The sequence below is a fragment of the Carassius auratus genome, chromosome 7, assembly GCF_003368295.1.
Source record: "Carassius auratus strain Wakin chromosome 7, ASM336829v1, whole genome shotgun sequence".
In the NCBI taxonomy this organism is placed as follows: domain Eukaryota; kingdom Metazoa; phylum Chordata; class Actinopteri; order Cypriniformes; family Cyprinidae; genus Carassius; species Carassius auratus.
The window spans coordinates 29,343,821-29,371,715 of NC_039249.1; the positions used below are offsets into that span (position 1 = coordinate 29,343,821).

Here is a 27,895-nt window from a genome sequence, read left to right on the forward strand (position 1 = left end):
GAATTGTACGTAGAATAAAACCAGGCTGTGAGCGACAGACTTGCAGTCATGCTGGATAAAGTTTCTAGATCTCTCAAGACTCTTTTTATGGAGTTTTTATTTATTTATTTTTTAGACTACTGATTTTTATTTTTTTGTCAACTGAATAATTGGCACGTTAAACGGCATTTATTACAATCCATTGAAGGCACTTTATCTCTCACCTCTTGGCCATGTGTTCATTCCTGTCAAAAATTAAATATGACTCTACCCAGACTAAGGTCTGTAAGTAGGGGTGCATGCATGATGAAAAAAAATCATAAATACAGCCGGCTCATTTCACTGCAAAAAAAAAAAAAAAAAGATTTTCTAGCTTAGATTTTTCTTGTTTCCAGCCTAAATATAAAAAAATTCTTAAATCAAGAAGTATTTTCTAGACGAGTAAAAATGGTCTTGTTTTCAGTAAAAAACAAGTAGAATTTAAGTGAGTTTTTGCTTAAAATAATCTGCCAATGGGGTAAGAAAAATGATCTTATTCCAAACAGAAAACAAGATTATTTTGCTTTAGAAAAGGATTTTTTGCAGTGTTGCATACTGACATTGTTAATGAACAGTTACAATGTTTTCAAAGAACAAGACAAAATGAGATTTCATTCACTGACACGCATGTTCTTACATGCCAGCAACCTGCTAAAATAAAAGCTTGCTGAGTTTGAAAATGATGAAAATTTATGTTTTTAAAAAGTTAAATATTAGCATTTTATGTTTGTTTACAAAAATGTAATTTTTAATACTCCTTTTATTTTAAAAATAGTATAGTATAAAAACATTATTTTATTTTAATTAAATAATAGTGCAATAATATTATCAATTTATTTAATTTATTATTTTAATAGTTCTATTTAATATTTAAAGTCACACTATGTGCAGTGTGAGGACCAAACCAAATCTCCAGGTGCTCTTATGCTAACTGGCTGATGCAGCATGCCGTTTATTTAAATATGGCCATGAATGAGAAGTAGCAGCTTATTTGTGACTCTAATCATTTGACTCTTGTGCTGTAGGATAACAAGGTGAGTGGGGTGACATGCTGCTCACGGTTACTTGGCTGTTCCTACCTGTTTCCTTGGGTGCTTCCCAAACCCTGGGTGCACACAGAGCCTCTGTGTTCTCAGGATGAGTTCCTGATCCTAGGAAACAAAGCACTTTTCCAGAAGGTTTCCTACCGGGAGGCAGTGAGCACTGTGCTGGCTGTCAGAGACCCCCGCGCTGCTGCCAAAAAGCTCTGCACGCTGGCACAGAGCTATGGGTGCCGGGATAATGTGGGAGCAGTGGTGGTAGCTTTGCATATCGGAGAAGACAGCTGTACGTGCGAGCCTCCTCTCTCGACCGCAGAAGCCCGAGGACCACCTTTACCGGTCTCTGTGTCCCCTGGCGACCCAGCCACGCCGTCATCTAGCAGTGGCATCGCCTCTGAGTTCAACAGCGAGATGTCCGCTTCGGAAGTGGGCAGCGAGGCTGGGTCCACCGCTTCAGACGAGCACCCCTCTTCAGGACCAACGGCTCGTCCGGAGCGCCGCTGTAGTTTGCATCCGACCGCTACCTTGTGTAACACCGGGCCGCTGGCGAGCCTCGGGCCAGGGGCACACCCGGCTCTATTCCAGCGGCAGCCTTCCAGCGCAACCTTCTCAAGCAACCAATCGGACAACGGACTGGACAGCGACGACGAGGCTCCTTTAGAAGGCGTCATCTCAAACGGGAGTAAGCTTGAGGTGGAAGTGGACATCCACTGCTGCGCTTTTCAGCTGCGCTCCGGACGACCGGAAAGTCCCAAGGACCCGGACGGCCGGCATGATTCGAGGGGCTCGGATTATCCCAACAGCAAAATGCGGCGGCAAAACAGCGTGGTGGTTTCTGCCACCAACGGCTGCCTGCTGGCTGTATGCGGCCGAGAGATCTCGGATCTGAAGAAGTCTCCTTCAACCTCTAGTCTCTTTGGGAAGAAGCTCTCTAATGGCTCCGTAGTGGCTCTCGAGGACAGCCACAATATTATTGAGGTAGCACTGGAGGCCCCAAAAAAGAAGTCGGGATATTTCGCCGCACCAGCCCAGCAAGACCCGGAAGACCAGTTAATTATTCCGCCAAGTCTGGAGCAAGATGTGCGGGAGCAGCTGAGAGGCCAGAGCCCTGTTGTTCCCGGGCCGCCGTCCTCAGCGAGAGACACCAACTGGGACCATCCTCAGCCCACCGTCCCCGCTCTCCACCCCACCACCGTCCTGCAACAGGACGTCTACGACACCGCTCTATAGTTGGTGCAAGAAGACCGTACCATTGGAGCATCTCCACATCATAGTGCCACATTAAAGAGGCTAGCTCAAGATAATCCAGTTCTTATTTAGCGCCGTCATCACGTGTGGGTCCATGCATGTGCATTCTTGTGCTGATCCCAGTCCAGAACGGACTGGTGGAAATGTCAGGACTGAGGAAATCTTGAAGATAGTGGAAACACATGGGCTATTCCTGACCAGAAATCACAGCATGGAGCTGGAGTACCTCTTACATCACCATGCGCGAGTTCATTTCGACATTCGCCCTTTATATCGAAGGTCACAGGCTTACGTAGGCTTCATTGATCACATTTGCCTTCTGGAGGAAAGATACTATCAAACTAAACTGAGACCAAAAGATGAGAAAAGTGCCTCTTGAAGATAGGCGTACACTGTTCTGGCGTAAATGCAGTGTTGTTCTCCTACCTTCCCATAGTGGCGACCAGTCCGTAATCCGCACTTTTGACGTCTGTGAGGGATATTTCAGATGGCTCTCTTCCCAAACTGACCTGTTGGAAACATCCCGCTCCATTTCATGCTCCTGATCTCCTTTCTTGTATGCATACGGGATCTCCCAGACAAAGCCATGGGGGTCTCCGGGACCCTCTGCACAGTAGAAGAGTACAATGATCCCATCATAACATTCAGAGGGAATCGGTCTTGTGATGGAGGTCGGAGTGAGATGGAGACAGAAACTACATCCAGTGCTCAGTGGAAGCATCGCCACACCTTTAAGCAGAAGTCATTTTGGGGAGCAGAAAGACCTCAAAACCTTGTCTGAAATCATAACTTGAGCGGTCTCGGGTCGTTTAGAGTACTTGAAGTTTCGAGTGTGCCATGACTAGATGACAGAGCCCATGCTACTGTACACAACCCTGGGCCGTGAATAAGACATTGGGTCTTTGTAGTAGGGCAGTATTGCTGTTGATCTGAGTGAGTTTGGGATATTTTCATATATCATAATCAAGAAAAAAATTATCAGCTGACACTTTTTTTTTTTTTTGGTTTGAAAGGTACTGGATATATATGGTATGTATTGTGCAGTGTGTGTGTGTGTGTGTGTGTGGGCATGTATGCTCTATTTTAGCCATGCATGGTACATATAAGGTTCGGGTTTGTTTTTTTATTTGACCCAGGAGACTATATTAGGTCAGTTGAATTTGTCATAGCCACAATCACAGTATCAGGGAATTATTCTGAGCAGTGAAGCATGGTTTGAGGAGACATCTAGTGGTGTTTATTGGAAACAATGTTGTTTTTTCAGGGTTTTCCCAGGAATTAACTTTGTTTTACACAACTCATTATTAAATTTCAAACTTTCAAAAATAACAAATAATAATAAATACAGAATTAGAGAAATAAAATTAGGGACAATCAAGTGCAAAGCCCATTGTTAATTGTTAGATACTCAATTTAAAAGCCCTTTTTTTTCTTTTGCCAGTTGTAAGATATCGGTTGTATTAAATTATATTTATTAGGTTCAAGATTAAATTGATTCATAGTCTTTAGAAAGGAAGCAAAAGTTCAAATTGACACTGATGCACTTTGAATATAGAAATTACATTTCATAGACGTATCAGCCTTGGTTTAAGCATGTTTAAAAATAAAAAAAATCAGTATTTGGATTTGTAGCTTTGTATCAACTTGAAACTGAGCTTAAGTCTGTTGCATGCTCAGATATTATGTTTAAGCCCTGGAGGGCCAGTGGGGTGCAGAGTTTGGCTCCATTCCTGATCAAATCACCTGCCTGTGATTTTCTAATGATCCCAAAGACATTGATTAGCATGCTCAGGTGTGTTTGACTAGGGTTAGAGCCAAACTCTGCACTGCATTGGCCCTCCAGGGCAAGATCTGAATAGCCCTGGTTTAAGCCATTTCTCCTCAAGATTAATTTTGTAAATTATAACATTTAGAAGTAGAGTTAGTCTTTTATTTTTTTGTTTTTAAATGATATTCTCCATGGTCAGATGTCAATGTTCGTTGTGCCAAACTTGCATAGGGATTTGTGTTTTCTAATATGTAGGAGAGAAAGCTGCCATGCAACTAATCTGGATCCCTGTATTTAACATCAAGGACAGTTTTGAATTGAACTTTTACTGCCGTTTAACTTCAAGCATTAGTGTTAATTATAATCGCCTACAGACCCGAAAACTGTAGCTCTTGTGCCAAAAGATATGTTGTAGTGCTATCTGAAGGGAAGGTAGGTTATTTTGAGTGTTTCGTTCGTCCCTCGGGTGTTTCTGAGAGCTGAAGCCAGTGGCATGGACGCAGCAGCCCTGCATGACTCATGGTTTTTTTGGGGGATTTTTTTTTTCTATCATGGTTTTTCCACAGTCTTTTTAGTATTTATAGTCTAATTCTCTTTTTTGCACTCAAAAATGTGAAGTACAATTTTCTAGAAACTGATCTCTAGATTCCCTAAATCATTTAGAGCTTTATGCTTAAGTGCATCAAGTATTGTTGTACAATCTTATAAAGTAAAAGGGTTTTACACTGTATAAGCATTTATTACATAGCTCAGAGAATCTATATGCATAGACATATTTAAGACTTGCATTTTAGATTTGTTGAAATGCATTTAAAATCATCATTAGGCTTTGATCTGTGGCCTCTCTTACCCCCTGAAAAATGTCATCTCTTCTGTTTGGTTGAAAGGCGAGATGTGGTTATTGAGGCACAACGTGCTGATTCATACTGTGTTAAGAGGCAGAGTACAAGCATTTGATGGCGTGCTTTGTTTGCAAGATGTAATCCCAGTCTGTTATTAGCTAGAAGCATTTCATCCCTCGCAGTGCTTTGACATTGAAAGGAAACCGAAAAGGGAAGTAATATTTTGAACCGACATCACTGATACAGCCACTTTATTACCACTTCAAGAGCATCTTCTATAGACCTACAACATGGTGCATATCTGCATCATACTTCAAAATTATATATGCAACAATCATACGTGTCTGATTAGGGCAATATTAATCTGAAAATTCAAGAACAAGACTGGGGAAATGCATTAATGTATGTCTGTGGATGTCAGGTGCAGTGCTCTCTAGTGGAAATAGTGCAAATTTGTTTTCTCTATACTAGTTGCTTTGCCACGTAGACAAATGTTGTATTTTAGATCCCTTAAACATTTGTGCTCTGTGCTTTCCTGGCCAAAACATGATGAGGTGAAACTCACATTCCTGAAAATGTTGGCAAAAATGCAGTTTTCCTTGGTGTAGTAATCAAACACTCATTAAGTTTACATTCATTTGTTAAATGGCACAGTGGAGGTGATTCTGATTCTGATTCCCCAAAATCAGCATTATTATTTATGTAACTCTGTTTTTCCAGACATGTCTTCTGCAAACACAAAATAACATATTTTGAAGAATGCTGATAACCAAACAGTTTTGGTTACCAACTTTTCTCAAAATATCTTCTATATAAGAAAGTGGAGTCATAGAGGTTTGGAATCACATGAAATGTACATTTTGGGTGAACTATCCCTTTAATTATATACTTAAAGAACACAAAGCACAGTTATACAAATATTCACACTCACTTTAAATATTTGATTTTTTATTATAGTTTAACATTTATAGGGCATTTGGTGGGGAGGGGGTTCTAACATTCTATCATGGAGCATAAAGTATTTTTGGTAACAGTTAACTTGTATGCATAATGCATTATGAAGGTATTCATTATAAAGTGTTATAACTTAAGAAATAATTGTAAGAGTTTAAACGCATTATAATTTTTGAAAGCTAGTTTTTCCTTTCTTTTAACGCATTGTGCAACAATGAATAGATAGATTTTATAATTTATATTTTCTCTTTAAGAAGATGACTCAAAAATTCACACATTAACAAACAATTTGAGAAGTTAAAGGTGACGTGTGATCTTTAAAAAAAATCTTTTCTTTTTTTATTTTTATAACACCTCCGCTCCAAGCTCAACTACTAGCAACATTCATTGGTTCATTCCTGAAAAAAAGTGAACATTCTGGATTCATCAGAACATCCGTGTGTGCTTTTGTTTAACATGGCAACCAGTGTCAACCAATGGTGTAAGCTAAGGGGCGGGGCTAACTGTTTGTCTGACCAATGACAGGTGAGGGACGTGTTCAATAAACTTGACTGAAAACTTTTCAATTTGACTGAACAAGGAAAGCATTTGTCTCTTTGTGAATCTGCACAGTGTGAGAGTTGCTGTTAGCGTATGATTGCGGTCTGACCCTGAGAGAGATGAAGCCTGCTTTTGAATGCAAAAACGCATCTTTATCTGGCGTATTCATTGACATTTTTGCACATAATCACAGTTCATTCTGGATCGAGATGAAGTTCCCGTTGTTGACATGTGACCAAAGCTTGATCTTGTCATCATTTGTGCATTTTGTTTTTACAAGATGCTTAATATTTCCTCTCAATGCCAAGAAGCCGAGGTTTATTTTTGTACTTCATAGTTTCATGCAGATTTCTAGGTCCTCCAGTGCAGAATCTAGGATTTAAGGGTCCTAAAGTAAACTGTCGCCCATCAAGGTACTCTCTTTGAAGATACTAACTATTCATGTATTTAATGTGAGAAGCATGCCCTATATAAATGAATATAAATATATATATATAAAGAATATATTATCATGTGATTATTTGTATAAAATATGAACTTTTCTGTTTATAAGAAATTGTTTTAATATCTGAAGCATAATGTATATTATATTTTTAAGTTTCTAATTTAGCATGCAGTAAACTGCTGGATATTTTCATTGTGTTAAATTATTGAATTGTTTTTAGTGTAGGAGGTGGTTTGAGTTGTTTTACTGATTTAGTAAAAGGACTAAATGCGAGCACTTTTGCTGTGATGACTGGCTCAGCGTTTCATTTCAGATGCTGCTACGCTTCGTTTTGAGCAGAAAGCTGTATTTTTAATTCACTTTTCAGCCAAGTAGCAATAAATTTTTTTACTGTGAAACACGTGTCTTTGATGTCTCAGAAGTCCTTTATAATGTGCATGTCTCATCTATAGTTGCGTAACAGTAGCACATATAAAGAGAAGGAAATGATCTTGCTTTGTTAAATTACAAAAACTGAACAAGGCACCAAAGATAATATAGACTTAATTAAATATGTATGTTATGTAATCTATATATACAAGGTTTCTGCAGATTTTCATGATGGTAAATTTAAGACCAAACCAAAAGTTTAGATAATAAACTGAAGGCAACGAAAAGGTGAGTATGTTCTCTGAGTGTAAACGTCTTGAGAAAAACACCATTTTAGGGTGTATTAGCAATACTTAAAAGTTGGAAAGTACAACTTTTCAACCGATCTCCAATTTTTTAATTAATTTTACAGAAACTAGAATTTGAAAATGACTTCTACTGTACCTTCTGATCACACTGCATTGGTCATTTTTGTTGTTTGCCAGTTCAATGTCTAAAATACTTAAATCATTATACATTTACCTGAGAAACAAAATGGTGTTTTGTGTGAAATTGATCAAAAATGAAGCCAGTTTATGGTTATAACTAATATCTGCCTCAACTTAATTTAAAGGGAAAACCAGTTTTCATACCTCATTGACATATTTCTTCTTCTTTCAAGCATAAACCCTTAAATTTGTGCAATATTTTAAGATTTTAACATTTGCATCTAAAGTAAACAATTTAAATTGTTTAGATATTTCTATTATTATTATTTATTTTTTTGCAGGGAATGCAACATTTAGCATCATGACTTTCAGCTCTGATTTAAGCCCTTAACTTGTGGAAGACTTTAAAGAAACCCTAATAAAGTAATACATTTTATGTAATTCATCTCATTCTCAGTATATTGAGCGTTTCTTTTTAATTAATGAATCAAATCCAATGTTTGTGAAGAATAAGTTTGTGAATAAGGTCCTTCATCATAAAAACTCTTCAGAAGAAGGCAAGTAAAACCTTTAAAAATGGAAGAACACATATCCTTCTGATACTGTTAAAAATCTCTTCCTGAAATGGCGTAACTTTGACAGGTTGTCGTCTTCTGTCGGCCTCTGCTTCATCTTCCTCACTCTTATGAAGGCTCTGATGGCCACCACAGCACTTATGGGAAATATAATAACCCCCAGAATCCCAAACAAGCCTCCATCTATGTCAGCCCTGTTGAGATTGCACTCGAACCCTCTGTGACCTTTGCTACTGTACATGGCTTCCCTCTCTTTGCAGACGGGGTTGTTGTAGATCTGAACACATAGCCTACTTTTCACTGAAATGGATGAAGTAGGCATTGATTTGTCTGGGTTTCGTTCAGGTTTCTTGTGTTGTTGTGAATGTACACACCTGTGAAACCAGTCTGACACAGACGCCACAACATTATACACATATTCAGCTCGAGATTTGGAGACATGGAGAATTATTTTAATTAGATTTTGGTTTCTACTAATAAGAAAGCTATGAAGAGTGTTAGAATTGTCTCCACATTTAAAGTCTTCTTTTAAGCAATCGTATGTCAAATAATGGCCTGATTGCATTTTTTTTTAATTTACTTTACTTTTTTTATTGTTTTACTTTTACTGCCTTTTCAAATGTCACTAGTTATATTCCTGTTTTCAGCAACAACAATGTTGTTTTGGGCAGATCTATTAACAATTATTTTACTTAATTTTTAAGAGTTATAAAAAGAAGGCGTTCTGTCAAACACACAATTCGCCACCAGTTGTCACTTAGTTAGTTCTCCTGAGAATGAAAGTTCGTCCATCTTCTCACCCTCGGAGCATCCAAGGTGTATGTGACTTTCCTCTTTCAGAATAATCCAATTGAAGTTATATTGAAAATTGTCCTTGCTCTTCGAAGCCTTTCAATGTGGGTAAGCGGGTGTTTGTTGTCAACAGTTCAGAAGATGTGAAATAAAGTGCGCGCATCTGTAATAATACATCTCTCATACAGCTCCGGAATAAAGGCACCTTGTAGTGAATTCATGCGTATTTGTAAGACAAATATCCAGATTTCAAATGTAAGAAACACTTTTGTTATAACATCTGCTGACTATATCTGGATATACTGTTGAACCTCTTTTTTTTCTTTTTTTTTATAGGCTATAAAAGATTTTGATGAGTGAATTTACAGTGGTGAATATTACATTTTGCAAGAAGTTATAATAGTTTAATAATAAAATTCATAAATTGTGTCTTTTTGAATATGAAAGAAGCCAAACAGTTCATCCTTAAAAAGCAGAGAGAAACCCTGGAGCACATGGCGATGGATAACATTAGAGAATTCAATCCAAAACAGCTGTGTATGAGAACGCAGTAACCGTGAGAGTAAATAATAATTATAATAATGATGATGATAATAATAAAGCCTTTTATACAGTGTTTTTATATTGTTATCATTAAATAATACAAACATTAAAACATTGAAGCAGTACACTTAAAATCATAAAGACAAAAGAAAAAAAGAAAATGCACAGATTTGTTGCCAGGCTAACTCATTTTATACAGTCTCTGGTCAAAGCTTATGGGTCTGTCACGTGATAAAGAAAAGACTCAAACCCTAAAGACTCAAGAGATGAACGAATCAATTCTCTTTCCGGCTCAGACTGCATTGTTTAACTCAAACCCAAAGACTTGTCAGATAAGAGGTGAGGTGAGCTTATCATACTCTGAAGACCCAGGTAAACAATGAATTAGTCTTTTCGGTTTATTATAGCATTATAGTTTTGTATTGTTTGTAGTGTGATCAACGTTTGCGTAAGTAGGCTACTAGCAGACATGTTAGGAAAGTAGCATGTGAGATTTTAATTATATTTGATAAAATTAAGGAAGTGACTGGAAAAAAAGATTTGTTCATTTTGCTGAACGAGACTCAAAGGTCCGAGTCTGTAAAATGATCCGAACTTCCCATCACTATCACATACACCTAGGATGCTTCGATGGTGAGTAGAAGATTAACGAATTTTCATTTTCGGGTTAACTAACCATTTAAGGAAAAATTACCATCCATTAAGTTTTGAAGCTGCTGTGTTATTTAAAATTATATGTTGCTAAAAAAAGTTACAGAACTACACCTGTTGCCCAGTTCCTCGTAGAAGTAAGCTTACATCCTTGTGGTAGTTGTAGTCTTTAAACAGAAAGTCATTTTTATTTTAAAAGTCATTATTTTAATATAATTTCTCTCATTTTGTTATTAAGATATTTTTTATTGCAGGTATAAACAACTGCAACAATTAGATACAACATTGGATGACAGTATGAATAGAAGTAATAATACAGGAAGACAACAAATAAAATAAAGTTAAATAAAAAAGTTAAACTAAAGGTAGGCTACAGAGGTAATAACTCAAATTACGTAACATTCAAAAGAATGAATGTTTTCCCTCACAAATTTGATACTTTTTTGTTGTTGTTAATGTTTTTAAGTGTTGTAATTAGGTCGCCTTAGTTGAAAATTATGTAATTTGGGTAATGTTGAAGAAAATAAACATTTATGAATATAGTGTTTTGCAGATAAAATAAATACTTTTTACTATACATTCCATGTTAATGTTTACAATGAGTAAAAATAACAGGATATATAGTTAAATCAGTGTCTAAATCAGATTTTGTAGCAAAGGATTTTGAAAAGCCAGACTAAAATTCTTAAAAAAAAAAAAAAAAAAAATCACTCAATTCTAAAGTAAAAAAAACAAGTTTTGATGTAGGCCTAATCTCATTAGTGGGGTATGCAAACATTTTTAAATGTAGTTATTTTACTTAAACTTCTTAAAAAAAATGCCACTCTTTTTCCAGTTAATCATATCTATTAAAGAATTTTAACAAAATGCTGTCAAGTAATAACATTGTTAAGTAACGATGACTAAGAACACGATGCAAGTTTGAATTTGCACGTCATTTTGGCGCGCCCGCCCGCCCTCCGCGCACGCACACGATCTCGCAGGGCGCGCTCTCGAGTAGCACACACTGGCGCGAGATAAAGATGGCGGCGACGGTGGTGGAAACAGCGTGATATGCTGGAGTAGTAGCACTAAACCGGGGTAAAACCACTGTATGACAGACCATAGCGAAATGGAAACCATGTCACAGTAGGCGTTTACTGGTAACATCAATACCGAGTACTACAAACTCACCCCCCCCCCAGACAACATTCATCTTGTGTTTGTGGAGAAATCTCACAGGGAGCATGGCTTCGCAGAGCAGCCAGGTAGGAAAACACTTCTGCCGCTTTCTGTGTTGCGCTTTAGCTCGTAATGGCACGCGGTGTGTGTTATTAGTCTCGAGCTGTACGTGACTCTTTGTCGGAGTGTGTGTTTTGGGCGCGCGTGTGTGTGTGGCCCGCGCGCTGCTGCTGCGGCCTGGCCACGCGATAATAACGGTCATTAGCAGACGAGCGTTTCTGAACCTACCGCGCTTTGACGACGTTTCTGTCGGATATCCCGTGTCTACCGCCTCCACCGGGTTCTGTAAGAAGGTATGAAGTGTTTCTACAAAGTGTCTTTAGTTTAAGCGAGTTGAAATCGAGTCGCGTCATGTGGCTTATGTAGTATAATAGGCCTGTTGATTGGGGGCGGTATCGCTTCCTGTCTTCAACCTCATTCAAACTCTCTCGTTGGAGTTTTTCGCTTGTTTATTGCGCACATGACATCCACCACATCTTCAGTGACAGCTCGTCACTGCCAGAATGTGATTTAGCAGCTTAACTGCGGGTTTGAAGTCTGTTCACTTTAAACGAGGCACATTGTAGATGCTACATCGTTGTAGCTCTGACTGTTAGCCGCGTGCTGGACGATAGCGTCTCGATAACGCTTTCCCTGAGGTCCTGATTAAACCAGTTGTTTGATGTCGTAAACAGGCCTGTCATATTCAATATAAATCGTGTGCTGTCTTTAAGTTTGTCACTTTCATAAAGTCAAATAGCTTGTATCTCTGCGCTGGTTGCCATATGGTTGAATTGGGGACTTATTCTTATAAATATATAAAGTTATGAGTATTTCTGGTCAGTGGAAGATGTTTGGCTGCTGAAGTGCTGTAACAAGTAATCTAAAATACACGAAGCACGAGATCCTGTTAAAATGTTAGTTAGCCAGGCTACCTGTCAGTGTTCATGTAAACATGAAGAATGTTTGTTCTCTGAATTCTCCCATGTTTGGGTTGCTTTTTTCACCTGGCTAAATTTTAAACCTAGCTTTAATTCTTACAGTATTGTTAGGTTTATCATTCACTTACTCTCACTGCCATGCTCACAGCAAATTTTTCTTTAAATATAAATACGCACAAGTGGTTGGCGATATATCGTCAAGATCAATTTGTAAACCTATATTATGTTTTATTTTTGACAGCACTTAAAATGTCTGATGCACTGAGGATCCTATAATTCACTTTATTAATTTACTGTCTTTGTACCAGTTCTTTCTTATATATTATTAAATTGAATTATTGAAGAAAACGGTGTCATTTTTTTTTACTGAGAATGGCAAACACTACAGTACTTTCAGACACAATTTACCCATGTATGGTAAGCATTCAGCATGAATATAAGTTAAGGTAGTCTTTGGAAATCTAATAAATATTTATTCCCACGATTAGATCCTCTGAAGTGTGTTTGTAGCCTGCATAAAAACACACATGCAATGGTCTGATACAGAGTTTGTCACATTCATGTCATATTCTCTCTGTGTTGTGTATATAATATTAGTGTTACCCCTGTCTTTTTTTCACGTAGTACAAATACACATTTTTTTATTTTTTTGTGAAAAATACTATAATAGGACTACAGAATTAAAATGTGTGCCCATTTTGTTGTTCCTGTTCAAAAATGTCAAGCCTTTTGATAATTTCCTATGCTATATCACCATATCTTGAATGATACATTTTTATTTTATTTTTATTTTTAGTTGATAATTTGTCAGTGTTCATTTAAAAAGTGTTGTTTTTCAGTGTTGCATGTAATTTTTGATTTGGACAAAGTGGGATTAAAAAGATTCTCAGAAAATTGAAAAACTATCAGAAAAAGATGTCATACCCTGTGAGCAAAGTTGGCAAGATGTAGTCCATTTCGATAACATGAACTAGCATTTTCAGGGGAAAAACATTCTGGATCAAAATAATCAGGACAAAATAAGGTTTCAATTGAGTATGAGGCAAATTAAAGGGTGAACTAACGCTTTAAGTTCGTCTTAATTCATTTTTACATTATATTTTAGTAAATATGCGAATAGGGCTGGGCGATATGGAGCAAAAAATATATCTCGATATATTTCGCTATATCTCGATATACAATAAATATCTCTATCTTTATAGGAAAAATAACCCCCCAAAAACTACTGCAAAAACAAATATGCCAAATATTAAATGTTTAGGGCCCTATGAAACGTTTTATTTTTTTTCTTCACCATATGTTTTATTGTTACCTAATTCTGTGTTTTAGCATGTGTAATTATTTAAATGCTTAAAAAAACAATCTCTTAAAATCTTAAAATAGCCTTATGTGAAATGTTTTTTTCCCTTCAGAAATTCTGTGTATTTACATTTTTCTGGTTATCAAACGAAGGCATAAAACATTCATGTAATTTATCTTTTCATTATTTAAAATTAAGAAAACTTTATTTTTTTTTTGGTAAACAAAGGGGATTTACTATTAAAAATAAAACATGGAAGAAATGTTGTGTGATTATTCCTTAAAAAATTATGTTCGTTTCATTTTAATAGTAGTAGTAGTAGTGGGCTACGTACATTCTGCTGAAAAATAGTAATAGATTTCTAGCAAATAATTTTATTTTACAGTTCTGTGTATGTGATACTGCAGTCTATGATGTGATATGAGCTAGTTTTACTCAAATCAAACTGTCAGATGCTCATGAAGTGACTCTCAGTGCAGTTCTGGAGATGTTCTCATATTTTAGTTAGAGGAAAGACGCTGAAATCAGCGCGAGTGTCACGCACGCTTCCGTATGTTTAATGAATGAAGATGCGCTTCTGCGCCATTCATTAACACAGACACGCAGAACATGCAGGATTCATATTTAAATAGACTTTTCCGGGTTAATATTTGCAGATATTAGTCCATATCGCGATTTGATGTAAGTGCATGACCTACTTTTAATTCATTCAAAATTTGACAAATTCCGTGACATTCCGCGTTAAACTGTAAATTCCGTTTTTATGACTGGATTCCGCGATTCCGTCCATGTTTTCTGCATCGCGGAAATCAAAGGGCCCTACAGTAGACATCTGCCTGCTGTTCGCCCAACGCCTTAAAACCGAAGTATCTCAATATTAATGGAACCAGTTGTCCTTTTTTTTTTTTGTTTTTTTTTTTGACTAGTTCTCTACACGCGAGGGGAGGGGGGACAAAAGCAAAGAGGCTGGGGGCGAGCGAGCGGGGGCGAGCACAGCAAAGTGGCGGAATCAGAATTACATATAAACAATATATCGATATATATGATATGGCAAAATCCATATAGTGTTTAAAAAATATCTCGATATATTTTAAATATCGAGATATCGCCCACCCCTATATGCGAATATATGTTTTGCTTAAGTCATTTTATATTTTTTTTATTAAATAGTGTGTTAAGTCATCCTGCTGTCACAAAAAATATTGGCCTTCAAATAAAGCTGTATCGGTTGAGCACTAATATGCACCGCTTATTTTTAATCAGACTGGTTTACGTCGACTAACTGTAACTGCTGCGACTGCATACACAAACGTCAAACACAAGTTGAGTTAACTGATTTAAAGTAAATTCTCAGCCTTGTTGCAATCCCACATTGAGTAAACAATAGTTTCAGACTTAAGTGCATGCTTGACATGAATGTTGCTCTGTACCCCTTAGATTCACTTGGCATTGGTCACACTTTCAACCATTGGAAATCTTTGTGAGCCGATGTGTCTATTAATGGTGTGTGACGGTCTTTGCAAAAAAATGTTTACAAGGATTGGGCAATGTTGGATTGAATATGTGAGATGAATTAGATGAAGACGAGTCCTGTAATAAAAGAAGCGCCCTGAAAATGGAAGTTGGATGTCCTGCAATTCAAGGTGGGGCAGGTTATGAAGTGCCAAGTTTAGAGGATATCCCTCAGTCGTAGCCTGTTATAGATGAAATATAATAAAAATAAATGCAGGCAGCTGATGGGCACTCTCCAAGTATGATGACATCTGCTTTAAAAGCTCAGTGAGCTGTGCTTGTGGGATGATGGTACAACAGGATTTATGGCTAGCAGCACAAAAAGTAAAACTTTGTTCTTCTCCTGAATGTGTGTGCGTGTGTATATAATATATGGAGATTTGTTGCTCTAAAGAATCATTGGGGATATTCAGATTGGTCGAATCAGTAATTGCTGGCCTAAGCAACATAAAGCTTTTGCCATAGCATAATAAAGTATAGCCATATCTGAAAGCGTTTGGATGTGGCAATGGTTGTGTGTGGTGATGGGAGAACTTGTTATGCGATTCTTTTTAAGGGAAGGTCTGAAACCAGAAAATCCAGTGACTTGTCTGGTTGGTCTTTATCTGTAGGGGGATGACACCTTTTACATAAAACCACATTCACAGCAGCTCTTTCTATATCTTCATAAATGTGGTTTAACAGTTTAACGTACTGGAAGATGAGGTCATGTAAACCATTTTTAAAACTACTAGAATTAAGCAACCTATCATGTTAAAGTCAGCATGGAGCTAAAGCTGTGATCGCTAGTTATTCCCTATTGTACGGTGTATCTGAGTGAAACTGCTTCTCAAACAAGTAATGTAGACCAGGGGCCCGTTCTTCGTACGTCGCTTATTACATCCGAGATCAAATGACACATCCAAGATGATATCATCGTGCTAATCCTGATCCGGCTAATTGGGTTCTTCGAACACACCTGTTGTGTATGATTAGTATCGCTGGAATGAGTGATCTGAGATAATTGCGCGTTCATGTGTTGTCTTAAAAGGGGATATGTATCGATACTCGAAACCATGATCAGCAGTGCAGCAATTGGCTGATGGCAAGATGGCAATGTAATGAGGTCATATAATTTAAAACGACACCTGACGAAAAACTTGACAAATTTCTGGACTCTTAAAAGGAAACAGCCAAGCAAACAAAACTACATAAATATTATAATAGATACATGAAACAGATAATAGATGCATGTTTTTATTTTATTAGAAATTTTTTCATGATTCCCAGTTATTTAGATTCACAATTTATAATAGTTGTGCAGTCTTTTATATCAATGTAGAAATTATCTATTCATTTCATTTTATATTTGGAAAGATTTGTTACATGACAGCATTAATGAAAGTTTCTTAAGGGTCAATATCATGTTATCTGCATCTCCTGCGCTCCATCAAGCCACTCTTATAATAGCAGTCATCACTCAAAATAATGCACGACTCTATTATCTGTATAGCATGTGTGTAAGACTCTAATACAATTATGAAGTAATAATTTTATGACATAAATATTTCAGTGAGTAAAACTGGCTGTGTCTATAGTAGGCTGTTATGGACTACACAGCATTTTTATATTATTTTTAAATATTTTTTTTAATGATTATTTTAAATTATTGTCCCTGGATCAATACGATACTCTTGTAATAAAGTAGCGGTGGTAGCAGACATATTTTGAGTATCAGTTCTGGTTGAAAAGAAGCGATCTAATCCTGTTTACATGAAATAAGCTGCTCCCGAGCAGGTTTAAGCTAACGGACCTGTTGCTATGACAGCAGCTCCGGGATGAGCTTCGAAGAACCAAACGATCCAAGATCACGCCAAATCGTCAACAATCAAATCCAGCTAACTGAGTTAGCGACGTACGAAGAACAGGCCCCTGGTCTTGAATTTGTAAATCCAGTATTGATTGGATTGTTTGCTTGTTGCTACGATCTCATGTGAGTGACGGGTTGCTGGAATGATGGGATTTTTGTGGCCTCAAACCGGTGCAGACGTCATCAGAGAAGGGATGTTGTTGACAAGGTGCAGTGGGAAAAAATGTTTTTGATTTAAAAATGATTAGGGATCGGCATTCTAAGCAAAAATAATATTCGAAAATCTCGGGACTATCGAATATTTCAAATTCAAGAATACTTTCCCAAAAGAACATGCTGAAAGTCCAAAAAGTAACATGTGACATGCTGACTGCTCAACGCGCCTCTACTATGAGAGCTTTCATGAGAGTGGTTGCCAGATAAGAGTTTAAATCCCAGAATCAGAGCTTCACTGTTACATGGATACACTTTCTGCTCAGTTGTTTGCTTATTTTAAGCAATCTGGCAACCTTGCACATGTGCTTACTTCACTTTGGGAAAGCGCCGCCGAGGATGATCTGAAAACACTGACAAGCTGAGTTTAGCGATCTAATGAAAGCGTCGTTCAGCCGGTCTGTGTTCTGTCATGAGATCTCGACTGTATTGTTTGCAATTGAATTGTGATCACTGAATAAATGCACTTACTCAAACAAATGATTTTTGGATTTACTATTAGGGAATTTCACTGTGATATTTAACAGTTTTCATTATGTAGATAGTGTAAAAGTCTCTGCTATTCATTTATTTATATATAAGAAATAGCTATGTGCTTCAGCAACTATCTCCCCATCTAAGAGGGGTTTTATTTTCAGTAGGCACATAGTTTCATGCCACAGACCTTCTGTTAAAACCACACTTTGTTCTTAGCTAAAAAAAAATCTAAAAATAAAATATTTATCCCAGTTGCATAGTTTAAATTGTGAACTGCACGCATTAAGTGATCACTTGGTCTAGATTTCTTTTAACTTTAATATTGACATATAAGTAGAGTTGTTCCGATTCCGATACTAGTATCGGAAATATCTCCGATACCACAACAAATTCTGGCATCGGCATCGGCGAGTACATGAACCCATATACCGATCCGATACCATTTTCTTAAAAAAGACCTAGTTATGACCGCAAGCTTTGCCTAACCGCTGCACGGTTCTTCTTCGCTGCTCAAAATGCATTGAAAACACAGGAAGTTGTGCTGTGTTGCCACAAGCAACCCCTGTTTAGAGCAGCGAAGAAGAAATGAAAACGCGTTAGCAGCCCTTATCTATATATGACTGGATCACTCATCACATTCTAAACTGCCAAAACACAGTGAAGCCGCTACTATATTATAGATCAGTGGTTAGCAGTATGTCTCTGTAGTACCGGTAGTTACAGACTCTCGAGTATATTCAGTACCGGCAGCTGCGTTCAGTCGCTTCCGTGTAAGTCAAAGCGCAGGGCTCCAGACAGTAGCCGAATATATACTAGTGTCTGTGAATATTAAACTGCAAAATACTATTTAAATATTACTCCCGCAAAATCTACATTTCTGTGGGTGACTGGCACAGATGCGCGAGAGCTCGCTGTTTTGTAGTCTCTGCTGTGTGTCATGAGGACACGAACGCATAAACCGTCACTTCATGAGAATTTACCGTTTCATTTGAGAATACTGTCATATCATAAACACAGACACTCAAAGATCTTCATGGCAGCCCATTAAAATAAATGTTTGGTTTACATGAGTAAATTGACAATATATAAAGCTACTGTTGTAGCCTACAGTAATAATAATACGTCTCTATAATAATAATAATTATGCCTAGATGGTTGCTTGTTTTTTACTTGTTTTGTTGTAAAGAGATTATCTGATTAATAGATCTTTTTTGTTGCAGTTTTTTTATACAGTTATATTGTAAAACTTAAATACCTTTTTTAGTTTGCGGTGTTAGATTTTTGGCTGCATTTGAAGTTCTTTTTTGCATAAGAAAATAAATAATACTGTCAAATTCATGTTAGATAATAAAAATACTGTAATAAATACAGTAGTTCACCATGTATTTGTTCATGTTTTATTGAGGGATCTGTCTGAAGCACACCATAAAAAAATTCTAGCAATTTACACAGGGCTAGTAGTATATACAGCTGTATATACAGATATACACCCAGGTATCGGATCAGTACTCGGTATCGGCCGATACCCTGAGCCCAGGTATCGGAATCGGTATCGGGAAGAGAAAAAGGGTATCGGAACATCTCTACATATAAGCCGCACTGGCCTATAGTTTTTTTTTTAATATATACTGAACAAAAACGAATACAATGCTTTATTAAAAAAAAAAAAAAAAAAAAGTACTGAATCGTAGTAGTAATAATAGTAAATGTTGAAATTACCACACTCTAATAGGGCCCTATGAAATCAGTTTTCCCTAAATTACATTTGTTTTCTTTTCCAAATTGCTTTTTTAACTTGAATTTTTCTGGTTAAATTGAAGTTTATTAATCATAAAGCAAGTCTAATTAAAATAATGAAACTTATACATTTTCACGTCAGTTTAACCCTATAACTGCCGCTCAACCAAATGGTTGAGCACATTTTGAGTCACTATATTTTATTGAGAGGAGTACCTAACTTAATTCAAGCTGATTGAGCCATCTCTACCATCTGGTAGAGGTATGTTAAGCCCAAAAAAAATCAACAGCATTTGTCACAACACTTCTTCTTTGATGGATGTCAGAGAGAAAGAAATCACTCCTGCCATGTAAACTGTTTTTGGTGAAATTTTGCAAGGTAAGCATATTTTTTTGACATATTACACTGTAAGAGCCCTAACTTTACAAAATTATTTTACTTGGTGCCATGAAAAAACTTAAGTATTTTTCAATAATTTTTCAAAAACGTGCTCAACCAAATGGTTGATTTGTCACTTTATGGTAAACGTAGAAAAGCTAAGCTAATGTTTTAAAAATTATGGGACGTGTTGGAAAAAAAAATACATTGAGTGTGGTAACTAATGACATAAGGAGATAAGAAATGCAAACAAAAAATGCTTTTTTTCTTGGTGGGGCAGTTAAAGGGTTAATAAGTTTAACAAAAATGACATGTTTAGGGCCCTATGAAATGTTTTATCAACCCGTATAATTATTTGAATGGAAAAATTATTTATTTTTTTCCTGTAAAGAAGCCTAATGATTTTTCCCCCCTCGGAAATTCAGTTTGTATTCATTTTTTATTGTTATCAAATCAAGGCATTAAACATTAATTTAATTTCTTTTAATTACTGAAAATTAAGCAAACCTTTTTTTGGAAAACAGAGGGGATTTACTATTAAAATTGAAACATGGAAGAAATGTTTTGTGATTAATCCTTAAAAAATAAGGTTCGTTTTATTTTAGTAGTAGTAGGCTATGTTTATTCTGCTTAACAATTGACTTCAATTCTATAATTAAATCAACTAATGGAATATTAAAAAATTGTTACCCATCCCTAAAAGTTATGAGGGCACATAAGTATGTGTGGATAAATAATTTCTAGTCACTGTAGTATTCAATAAACTAATAAGAATTGACAGTTTTTGTTTTAATTGCGACTTTAACACTTCCTCACTTATGAGCATCACCCATGGCTCTTTCGCATGCATGAAAGTGTGAGTGTGTTATCACCAGAGCATGTTGAAGATATTCATGTGGTTAATTTGTGGTAATCCCCAGTCCAAATGAAGAGCGATGAGGAGCTTAGTATGGTACGTGTGGCACGCCTGTTGAAAAGGGGCAAAGAGACATTCTTTCTGTTGTGATGGTACTCGCCATCCAGAGGCCATTAGATTACGGCTTGCCGTTTGTCTCTTGTGGTGCCATTTCAGCAGTGTAGGTCAGTGATTTGCAAACGGTTACATGTGCTTGAACTGCAGTTTCTTTTTTTTCTTGCTCTCCCTTTTCATGCAGCTAGTGGTCAATGCAAAGGGGTATTATGTACACGCTTGCAGAGCCTGTTGAGTTTTTCATCTTTGAAACTTTTAGTTCATCTAAAGACTGTCATGAACATGAAGTTACTGAAATGTAAACTTTTAAAAAATAATTTCATAGTTCCTTAATGGTCGCTGTAATTATTAGTTTTAATTCAATTTAAAAGTAAGGACCTATGAAATAATTTATTCCTAAATTCAGTTTTTTTTTTTTTTTTTCTAAATTCAGTTTTTCCTTTTTTCTTGACTCATTTTTAATAGTTTAAATAGTTTAATATTAAATTAAATTTTATCAATCAAAATTATTATTTAAATCATGAAATGTTTACATTTTCACATCAATTCATTAAAAGATTAACAAAAATTGTTGTTTAAGGCACTATTAAATGTTTTATTTTTTTCTCACCATATTTTATATTGTTACCAAATTCTGTTTTAGCATGTCTATTTGATTGGAGGAAAAAAAAGTTAGATATCGATATATCAGTCTATATTCTTTGTGTATATTATACACTGATTTTTTTTCCCATTCATCCAATTAAAGAAATTTAGGGTAATGATTAACATTTTATATATTTCTTATTACTTTAGCCAATGAAAAATAAATAACTTGTCTTTGCTATCAGCATAGCAGTGATGAGAAAAACCACGATTCTGAATGACAGAACCTATTGATGCCATGTAGACAGAGAAGAGAAGTGGTCGTAGAACTGAGCCCTGAGGCACCTCAGTAGTTAGATGATGTGACTTGAACTCCTCACCTCTCTGAGATACGTTGAAGGATCAATAGGTAAGACTCAAACCAATGGTTTGTGGTTCCTTAGATCCCCTTTGCCAATAGGGTTGACAGGAGGATTTAGTGGTTAAGTGTCAAAATCAGCAGACAGATCCAGCAAGTATTGAATATTTGGAGTCCGCTCTTGCCAGTCTCTGTTGAATGTACACTTCTGAAAACAGTCTGGTTGCTGTTGAGGAGGTTGTTCTGTGTGAGAAAGGCACAGACTTGGTTGAACACAGCTGGAACTGTGAACATGCGATTGGGCATGGGCACTTCTAAATACCGTGAATACTATAGCACATGGGGGAACGTGCCATTTCCACAGCCTGGAAACCCCATAAATAAAGCAGCTGCACTATATTCTAAATCATTATTAAATATTTTTAAACAGTCATTCAGATTTGTGTATTTGCTATGGTGCTCATCACAGTGCCAAATGCTTAAATAGTCTATGAAAGTTAGAAAGTAAATATTTAGACTTTTCTTTTTTTAAATCTGGATTACAACATGCCCTTGATATTGTTTGAAAGTGTTTTGATTCTTTTATTGTTCATTCACACTTTACATCAGGGGTCCAATAGCTACCATTATTTAATTCATTAGTTAACAAACTTAAGTATTCCAATATTTAATAAAACGTTGTTAAAATTTAAAGTTGCAACTGTTATTTAATGAGCTAACCTATACTAAGACTTGTTTTTTTTTAACAGATTAATAACTTCTGTAGCAAATGTAGCTATTGCTCATCGTGAATGTTAATGCATTAACTAAGGTTAACTAATGAGGTCTTATTGTAAAATGGTACCTATAGGACTTTATAGTTCTTTTGCACTTTAATCTGTGTAAAACTGACCTATTATATATTTTCTGTATTGCTTTATTGTATTTATTGGTTCAGTTACTTTTATAAGAAAGTTATTAAACCTGTTATACTTTTTTGAAACTAAATTTCAATACAGTGATAATACTGTATACCATGATAAAAGCATCTTCTCTGATGACTTCTGTTGTAAACCACACTTTTAATTAATCTGGAGTTCCTGTTAAGGCTAAGGTAGTAAAGTCAGATTGCCGTTTGTGGCAGGTCAGAACACTAAAAATCTATCAATGTTAAAACCTTCACAATATATTCAGTAATGTTTAAATGTCTGTGCTCAAACAATGTTACACATTGGCCAAAGTGAGTGCTTAAAGGACCTCTCTCTGCCATTGCTTTGCCCTGTAAAGTGGGACACAAGAGAGCCATATTGCCATGCTGCATGACTCATCAGTTTCCAACTTGCTCTTTACTTTCACCCAACCTGATGTTGCAATCATGCAGTAATGATGGCTGCCATGTCCTCACATACCCTCATACACAGTGCTTTAATTGTGTTTCAATAAGTGAGCTAAATTTAATAATGGAATCATTTTGGTGCTGACTGATGCCAGAAATACCACTTCAGTGTTATGGTGTGCCATCATTTTAGTAAATGATTGTGTTTGCAATTAACATGAAGTTAAAATACCTTACAATTATTAAGTGACACCTAACGTTGTGCTTCTGTTTGATTTTAATTATTATTTTTTTTTGTTCACAGTACATCTTTGGGGAGTTCAGTCCAGATGAGTTCAATCAGTTCTTTGTGTCTCCCCGCTCTTACGTTGAGGTAAAATAATTACATGCATGAATTAATTAAATGTTAAAGGCTTTCCATTAAAATGCTGTTCAATGTGTTAAGCATTTTCGAAGTGATTAGTTTTACTGTATTGTCATTAATAACTTGCTTATTTTCAAAAGTCTTACCATTAAGGTATTCTGACGAGGTAGAGCCTGTTTTTATAAGTTTTAAATATGTAAAATAACCATGTATTTTGTAAATTCCACTTTTCCCATTCTCATGTGCAACAGTTAAGCACAAAATTAAAGTTCACTTTCAAAATATAGTATTTGCCATTTTTAACCCTAGTTCCATGTGTTTAATTTGTTTCATTCCAACTTGCATGTAAATTTAAATGAGCAAGTGTTGGAACATCTGAAACTGAATTTTCATTAACTATGCTTTCAATGTGTCAGTGTGTCAACGTGTTTTGACTGTGAATTAAACTCCAGTCTTCCACTCCAAAGTACGCTATAAACAAATCTGGGCCTGTTTAGTTCAGATAACATGAATTTAAATTTGTAGGTTATGAAGGTTTGTTTGTGTATATGTACTAAGGGGTGTAACGGTATGCAAAAATGACTGTTCGGTAAGTACCTCGGTTTTAAAGTCACGGTTCGGTTCATTTTCGGTACAATAAGGGAAAGAAATGCAAACATTAAACTGCAGGTTGTTTATTACTATAAACTTTTTTTTAACAATTTGTTTACACTTAAAAAAAAAACTTTTTAATAAAGTATATATAAAATAAAAAAAGAATAAGAAATAAAATACTGCTGCAAAGTTTTCCACTGAATAAAATACTCTTTCAAACCAATATCATATAATAAAATATAATTAAAAATATCAATAAATAACTATGATTACAGTGCAGGATTACCAATCCCAGCTTGTAGGCCTGCTCATATTTAAAAATATATATATATAACTTTTCCAAAATGTAAAGTGCAGCATCAACAGTTTCAGTTTTTAGACCTGCTCAGATTTCGTTATTGCGTTGGCCCGATCAGAATTAAGAGCAAAGGTCTGTTTAAATACCGACGGGAGCTGCGTTTGAATTACAATAATTTTTTCCTAGTTGTAGTGATGTTCACACTCGTGTGATGCCTTTTGAAAACCTTAAGCTGGTGACACACCGGCATATTGCACCTCTCAAACATAGTCTATTTTGCCATCAATACTTTTGCCGGTGTCCTTTATCATTAGGCTTTATATTTATGCTCAACATGAAGTATAGATATTGTTGTCGTGAAGACAATATCCTGGTCTGTCGGCAGCCTCCCTCTATGTCACCTACAGTAGCAGCAGCGCACCAGCGCCGCGTCAGGCACGATTCTGGTGTGTAAAGACACAGAAAACACGAAGCAGCCGTCACGCAGCAGAAACGCGCACACACACGCCATGCAGCCAGTATGTCACCGGCCTTAGAATCAGCTGCAGGGTGGGATTTGCGCTGAACGCGGAGACGTCCGCCACTTAAAGGGTTAGTTCACCCCAAAAATGAAAATTATGAAAATGGAGGGACTGAGAGCTCTCAGACTAAATCTAAAATATCTTAAACTGTGTTCCGAAGATAAAAGGAGGTCTTGCATGTTTGGAACAGCATAAGGGTGAGTTATTAATGACATAATTTTCATTTTTGGGTGAACTAACCCTTTAATATGTTCGTTTGGAAACATGAAAATGTACCTATGTTCCGCACAGAAAATATTGCATTCGATCATTCGGTACACACGTGCACCATACCGAAAGCCCTGTACCGAAACGGTCCGGTCCGAATACACATACCGTTACACCCCTAATATGTACACATTTTATTGACTTGATTTGACATTTCTTTTCAGCTTCCCCCCTTCAATGATAAAGTCTCCTGCGTCAGCCACTCCTCAGGTAAGATCAAAGCCTCACTTGAAATGTTGCTACATGTACTGATTTAGGATTAAGGATATGAGTTATAGATTACAATATGCTTAACCACAATTACTGTCTCACAAGCACACACACAAAAGTTTTCATGTAGTATGTGTTAACCATAGCTTACATCTTCACACATAGAAAACATTTTAAATATTCATCTGTCCTGTTCACATCCTAATCCTTAATTTGTAGAATGGTCTTCATTCATCACTGAGTTGAATATATACCTCCTTAGGCTACACGCCCATCTCTGTAGTTTTAATAATCTTTCCCAGGACAGTATCATATTGCCCTCTAGGGTAGTTGTGACCTTCACCCTCATCTGTATCAATTATTTAGGAGGTTACTGCACTCCTGCTGTGCCTTACATAACGGAATCATTGAGACGGCAGGTTTGCGGTGAGTTTTCGGTCCACTACACAGTGCCTTACTCCTCTGTTTTTGTTGCAGAAGTCAACACTCAGGTTTTAAACACTGACAGCTTTCTAAACTTTCCCCTTTTATCAACCTTAAACCCTTACTACTCATTCTTGCCTGTCCATCTAATCTTTGGAGCTTTGCATGCCTAGGCGCCGGCGTGTCTCTGGTGCATATGTGCATCTACCTGCAGTGCTTGGAGTTGATGGGAGGCTTTTGACATTTTTATTTTTATTACTTTTCTGGAAACTCTCTTCCAAAAGCCATCGCATCTCGAGACGTGGGCTAAGAATATGACTTCATGGACCGTCTTTCAGGATCTCTAACTCAACCTGCTTATGAGCCTGTCTTTCATGCTTTCCTAAAATAAAACCTCTAAAATGAATACTAACAAGAGGATGTGGTCTTATCTATTCATTTTTCCATTGCTAGGGATCTTGTTCCCATGATGACTGCCGGTTGCTTTGATTTAGCTGATTACTGATTACTTTTAAGACTCAAAGTCTTACAGTAATTGTGACTAATGCTGTTTCATTCACTTTAAACTATCCTTCACTGCTTAGCCTGCACAGTTCAGAACTACAACCACTTTATATGTATCCAATCAAATTTGTTGCATTTAATTATTAACTACATGATTTTTTGTGAATACAATTTTGTTAATATTTTTAGCCTGAAGTTGCCTGTAGATATGGCAGTTTTGCTGAGCCTTTTTACATGTAAATCAATCTAACTGAAATGTTTTTATCTACAGGAGAGGACTACCAGCATATCGAGTTTGGCGTGGATGAGGTAATGAATGCAGAGTCTGTGGCAGTGAAAGACTCGCTGTACAAAGTCTCCAGCACTCTTAATCCTCAGGCCCCTGAGTTCATCTTAGGCTGCCAACCATCTCAGAAGGCCCTTCCCACAGCCGCACCAGTCGCTGATATCCCAGATGATGCTGACTTTAACTCCCTATGCTGCAGCAACTCTGAGACTGAGACTTCAGTCCTGGGAGGCCATCAGGCCTGCTCAGACATGGATGGGGTTTCGGGAGGCTTAGGACAACGAAAGAAAAAGAAAAAACGACCGCCAGGATACTACAATTATCTGGAGGGTTCCAACAGCAACAGCACTGGAGTGGCCACAGATGGAGTTGGGGTCTCAGGCCTGGTTAACGGACATACTTCAAATGCTCCACTCATGGGTTCAGAGGACATGGTAGGGGACGTGTTATCTGGGGCTGAGCTCATCCCCCCAAATTCAGTAACATCCAGCATATCCACACCCCAAACCGCCCCTCTTTCCCATCAGAGGACTTGTGTAAGCCCTGACAATTCGACATTGGACTTGACTAGCGGAGCTGCCTCTTTTTCAGACAGAAACGGAGCAGCTTCTTCATCTACTTCTTCTTCGTCCTCTCAGAGCAGCGGGGTGGCACAGAGTGCCAGGACTGCAGAGCAAAATGCAGAACCCCCAGCTCTAGAGAGTCCAGTACTCCTGGGTAACGGAGGGCACAGCTCCTCTCCTCCATCTCCTCTTCCCCCTGATGCTGCTGTGGCCACCCTCACAACCACAACTCCTGCTACTACTGATGAGAGGGAGGCCGAGGGCTCGGGGGAGGCTAACGGGCTGCCAGAGACTGCCTCAGCTGCCAAAACCACAGACGGACTGCAAGACCCGTCTGAAACGGGTGAGGTGCAGTCAGCTTCCTCTGTAATCCCTCTTTCCTTAGACTCTGAAGTTCAGCCGCCAGTCTCGCCCAGTCCCACTGCAGCACCTGTGGCAAACCCCCCGAAATCCTGGGCCAGCCTCTTCCACAACTCCAAGCCTCTGCCTGGAGGTCCTCAGGCTTACGTTGAGGTGAAGAGCGTGCCTGCTGTGGTCGCGTTCCCTCCAGCTGACTCCGAGTTGCCTGAAAAGGCCAATGAGGTTCGCGAGGGCCCCGTCCCCGTGTCTGAAGACCCTATGGCCCCGAAATTGGCAGGTAAAATGTGACAGGACAGTGTTGGAGGTTTAGAATCCAGACTGCAAAGAATGTTGTATTGTACATAACATCTATGCATATATTGTTATTTACTCACCCTCATGTTCTTCCAAATCTATCAGACTTTGTATAGTCCTCATACCAGAAATGATGTGTTTAGTAATCTATGAAAATTCTGT

At 37.2% G+C, this 27,895-nt stretch overlaps 2 protein-coding genes across 3 annotated transcripts in view; both read left to right on the forward strand.

The window, feature by feature from the left end:
- Positions 1-7,253, forward strand: part of LOC113106442 (PH domain leucine-rich repeat-containing protein phosphatase 2) — a 72,796-nt gene extending 65,543 nt beyond the window's left edge. Inside the window, exon 19 of the mRNA XM_026268364.1 lies at positions 1,044-7,253. Within this exon, the coding sequence (XP_026124149.1) occupies positions 1,044-2,288 (1,245 nt within the window). The 3' untranslated portion in view covers positions 2,289-7,253. The remainder of the gene's footprint in view (positions 1-1,043) is intronic.
- A 3,922-nt stretch (positions 7,254-11,175) lies between these two features.
- LOC113106445 (ubiquitin carboxyl-terminal hydrolase 10-like) overlaps positions 11,176-27,895 on the forward strand; it is a 30,872-nt gene continuing 14,152 nt past the window's right edge. The window contains exons 1-5 of one of the 2 annotated variants that reach the window (XM_026268368.1): positions 11,176-11,460; positions 23,354-23,422; positions 25,258-25,303; positions 25,670-25,729; positions 26,502-27,716. In XM_026268368.1, the coding sequence (XP_026124153.1) occupies positions 11,440-11,460; positions 23,354-23,422; positions 25,258-25,303; positions 25,670-25,729; positions 26,502-27,716 (1,411 nt within the window). In that variant the 5' untranslated portion in view covers positions 11,176-11,439. The remainder of the gene's footprint in view (positions 11,461-23,353; positions 23,423-25,257; positions 25,304-25,669; positions 25,730-26,501; positions 27,717-27,895) is intronic. The other variant, XM_026268369.1, reaches the window with a different exon arrangement.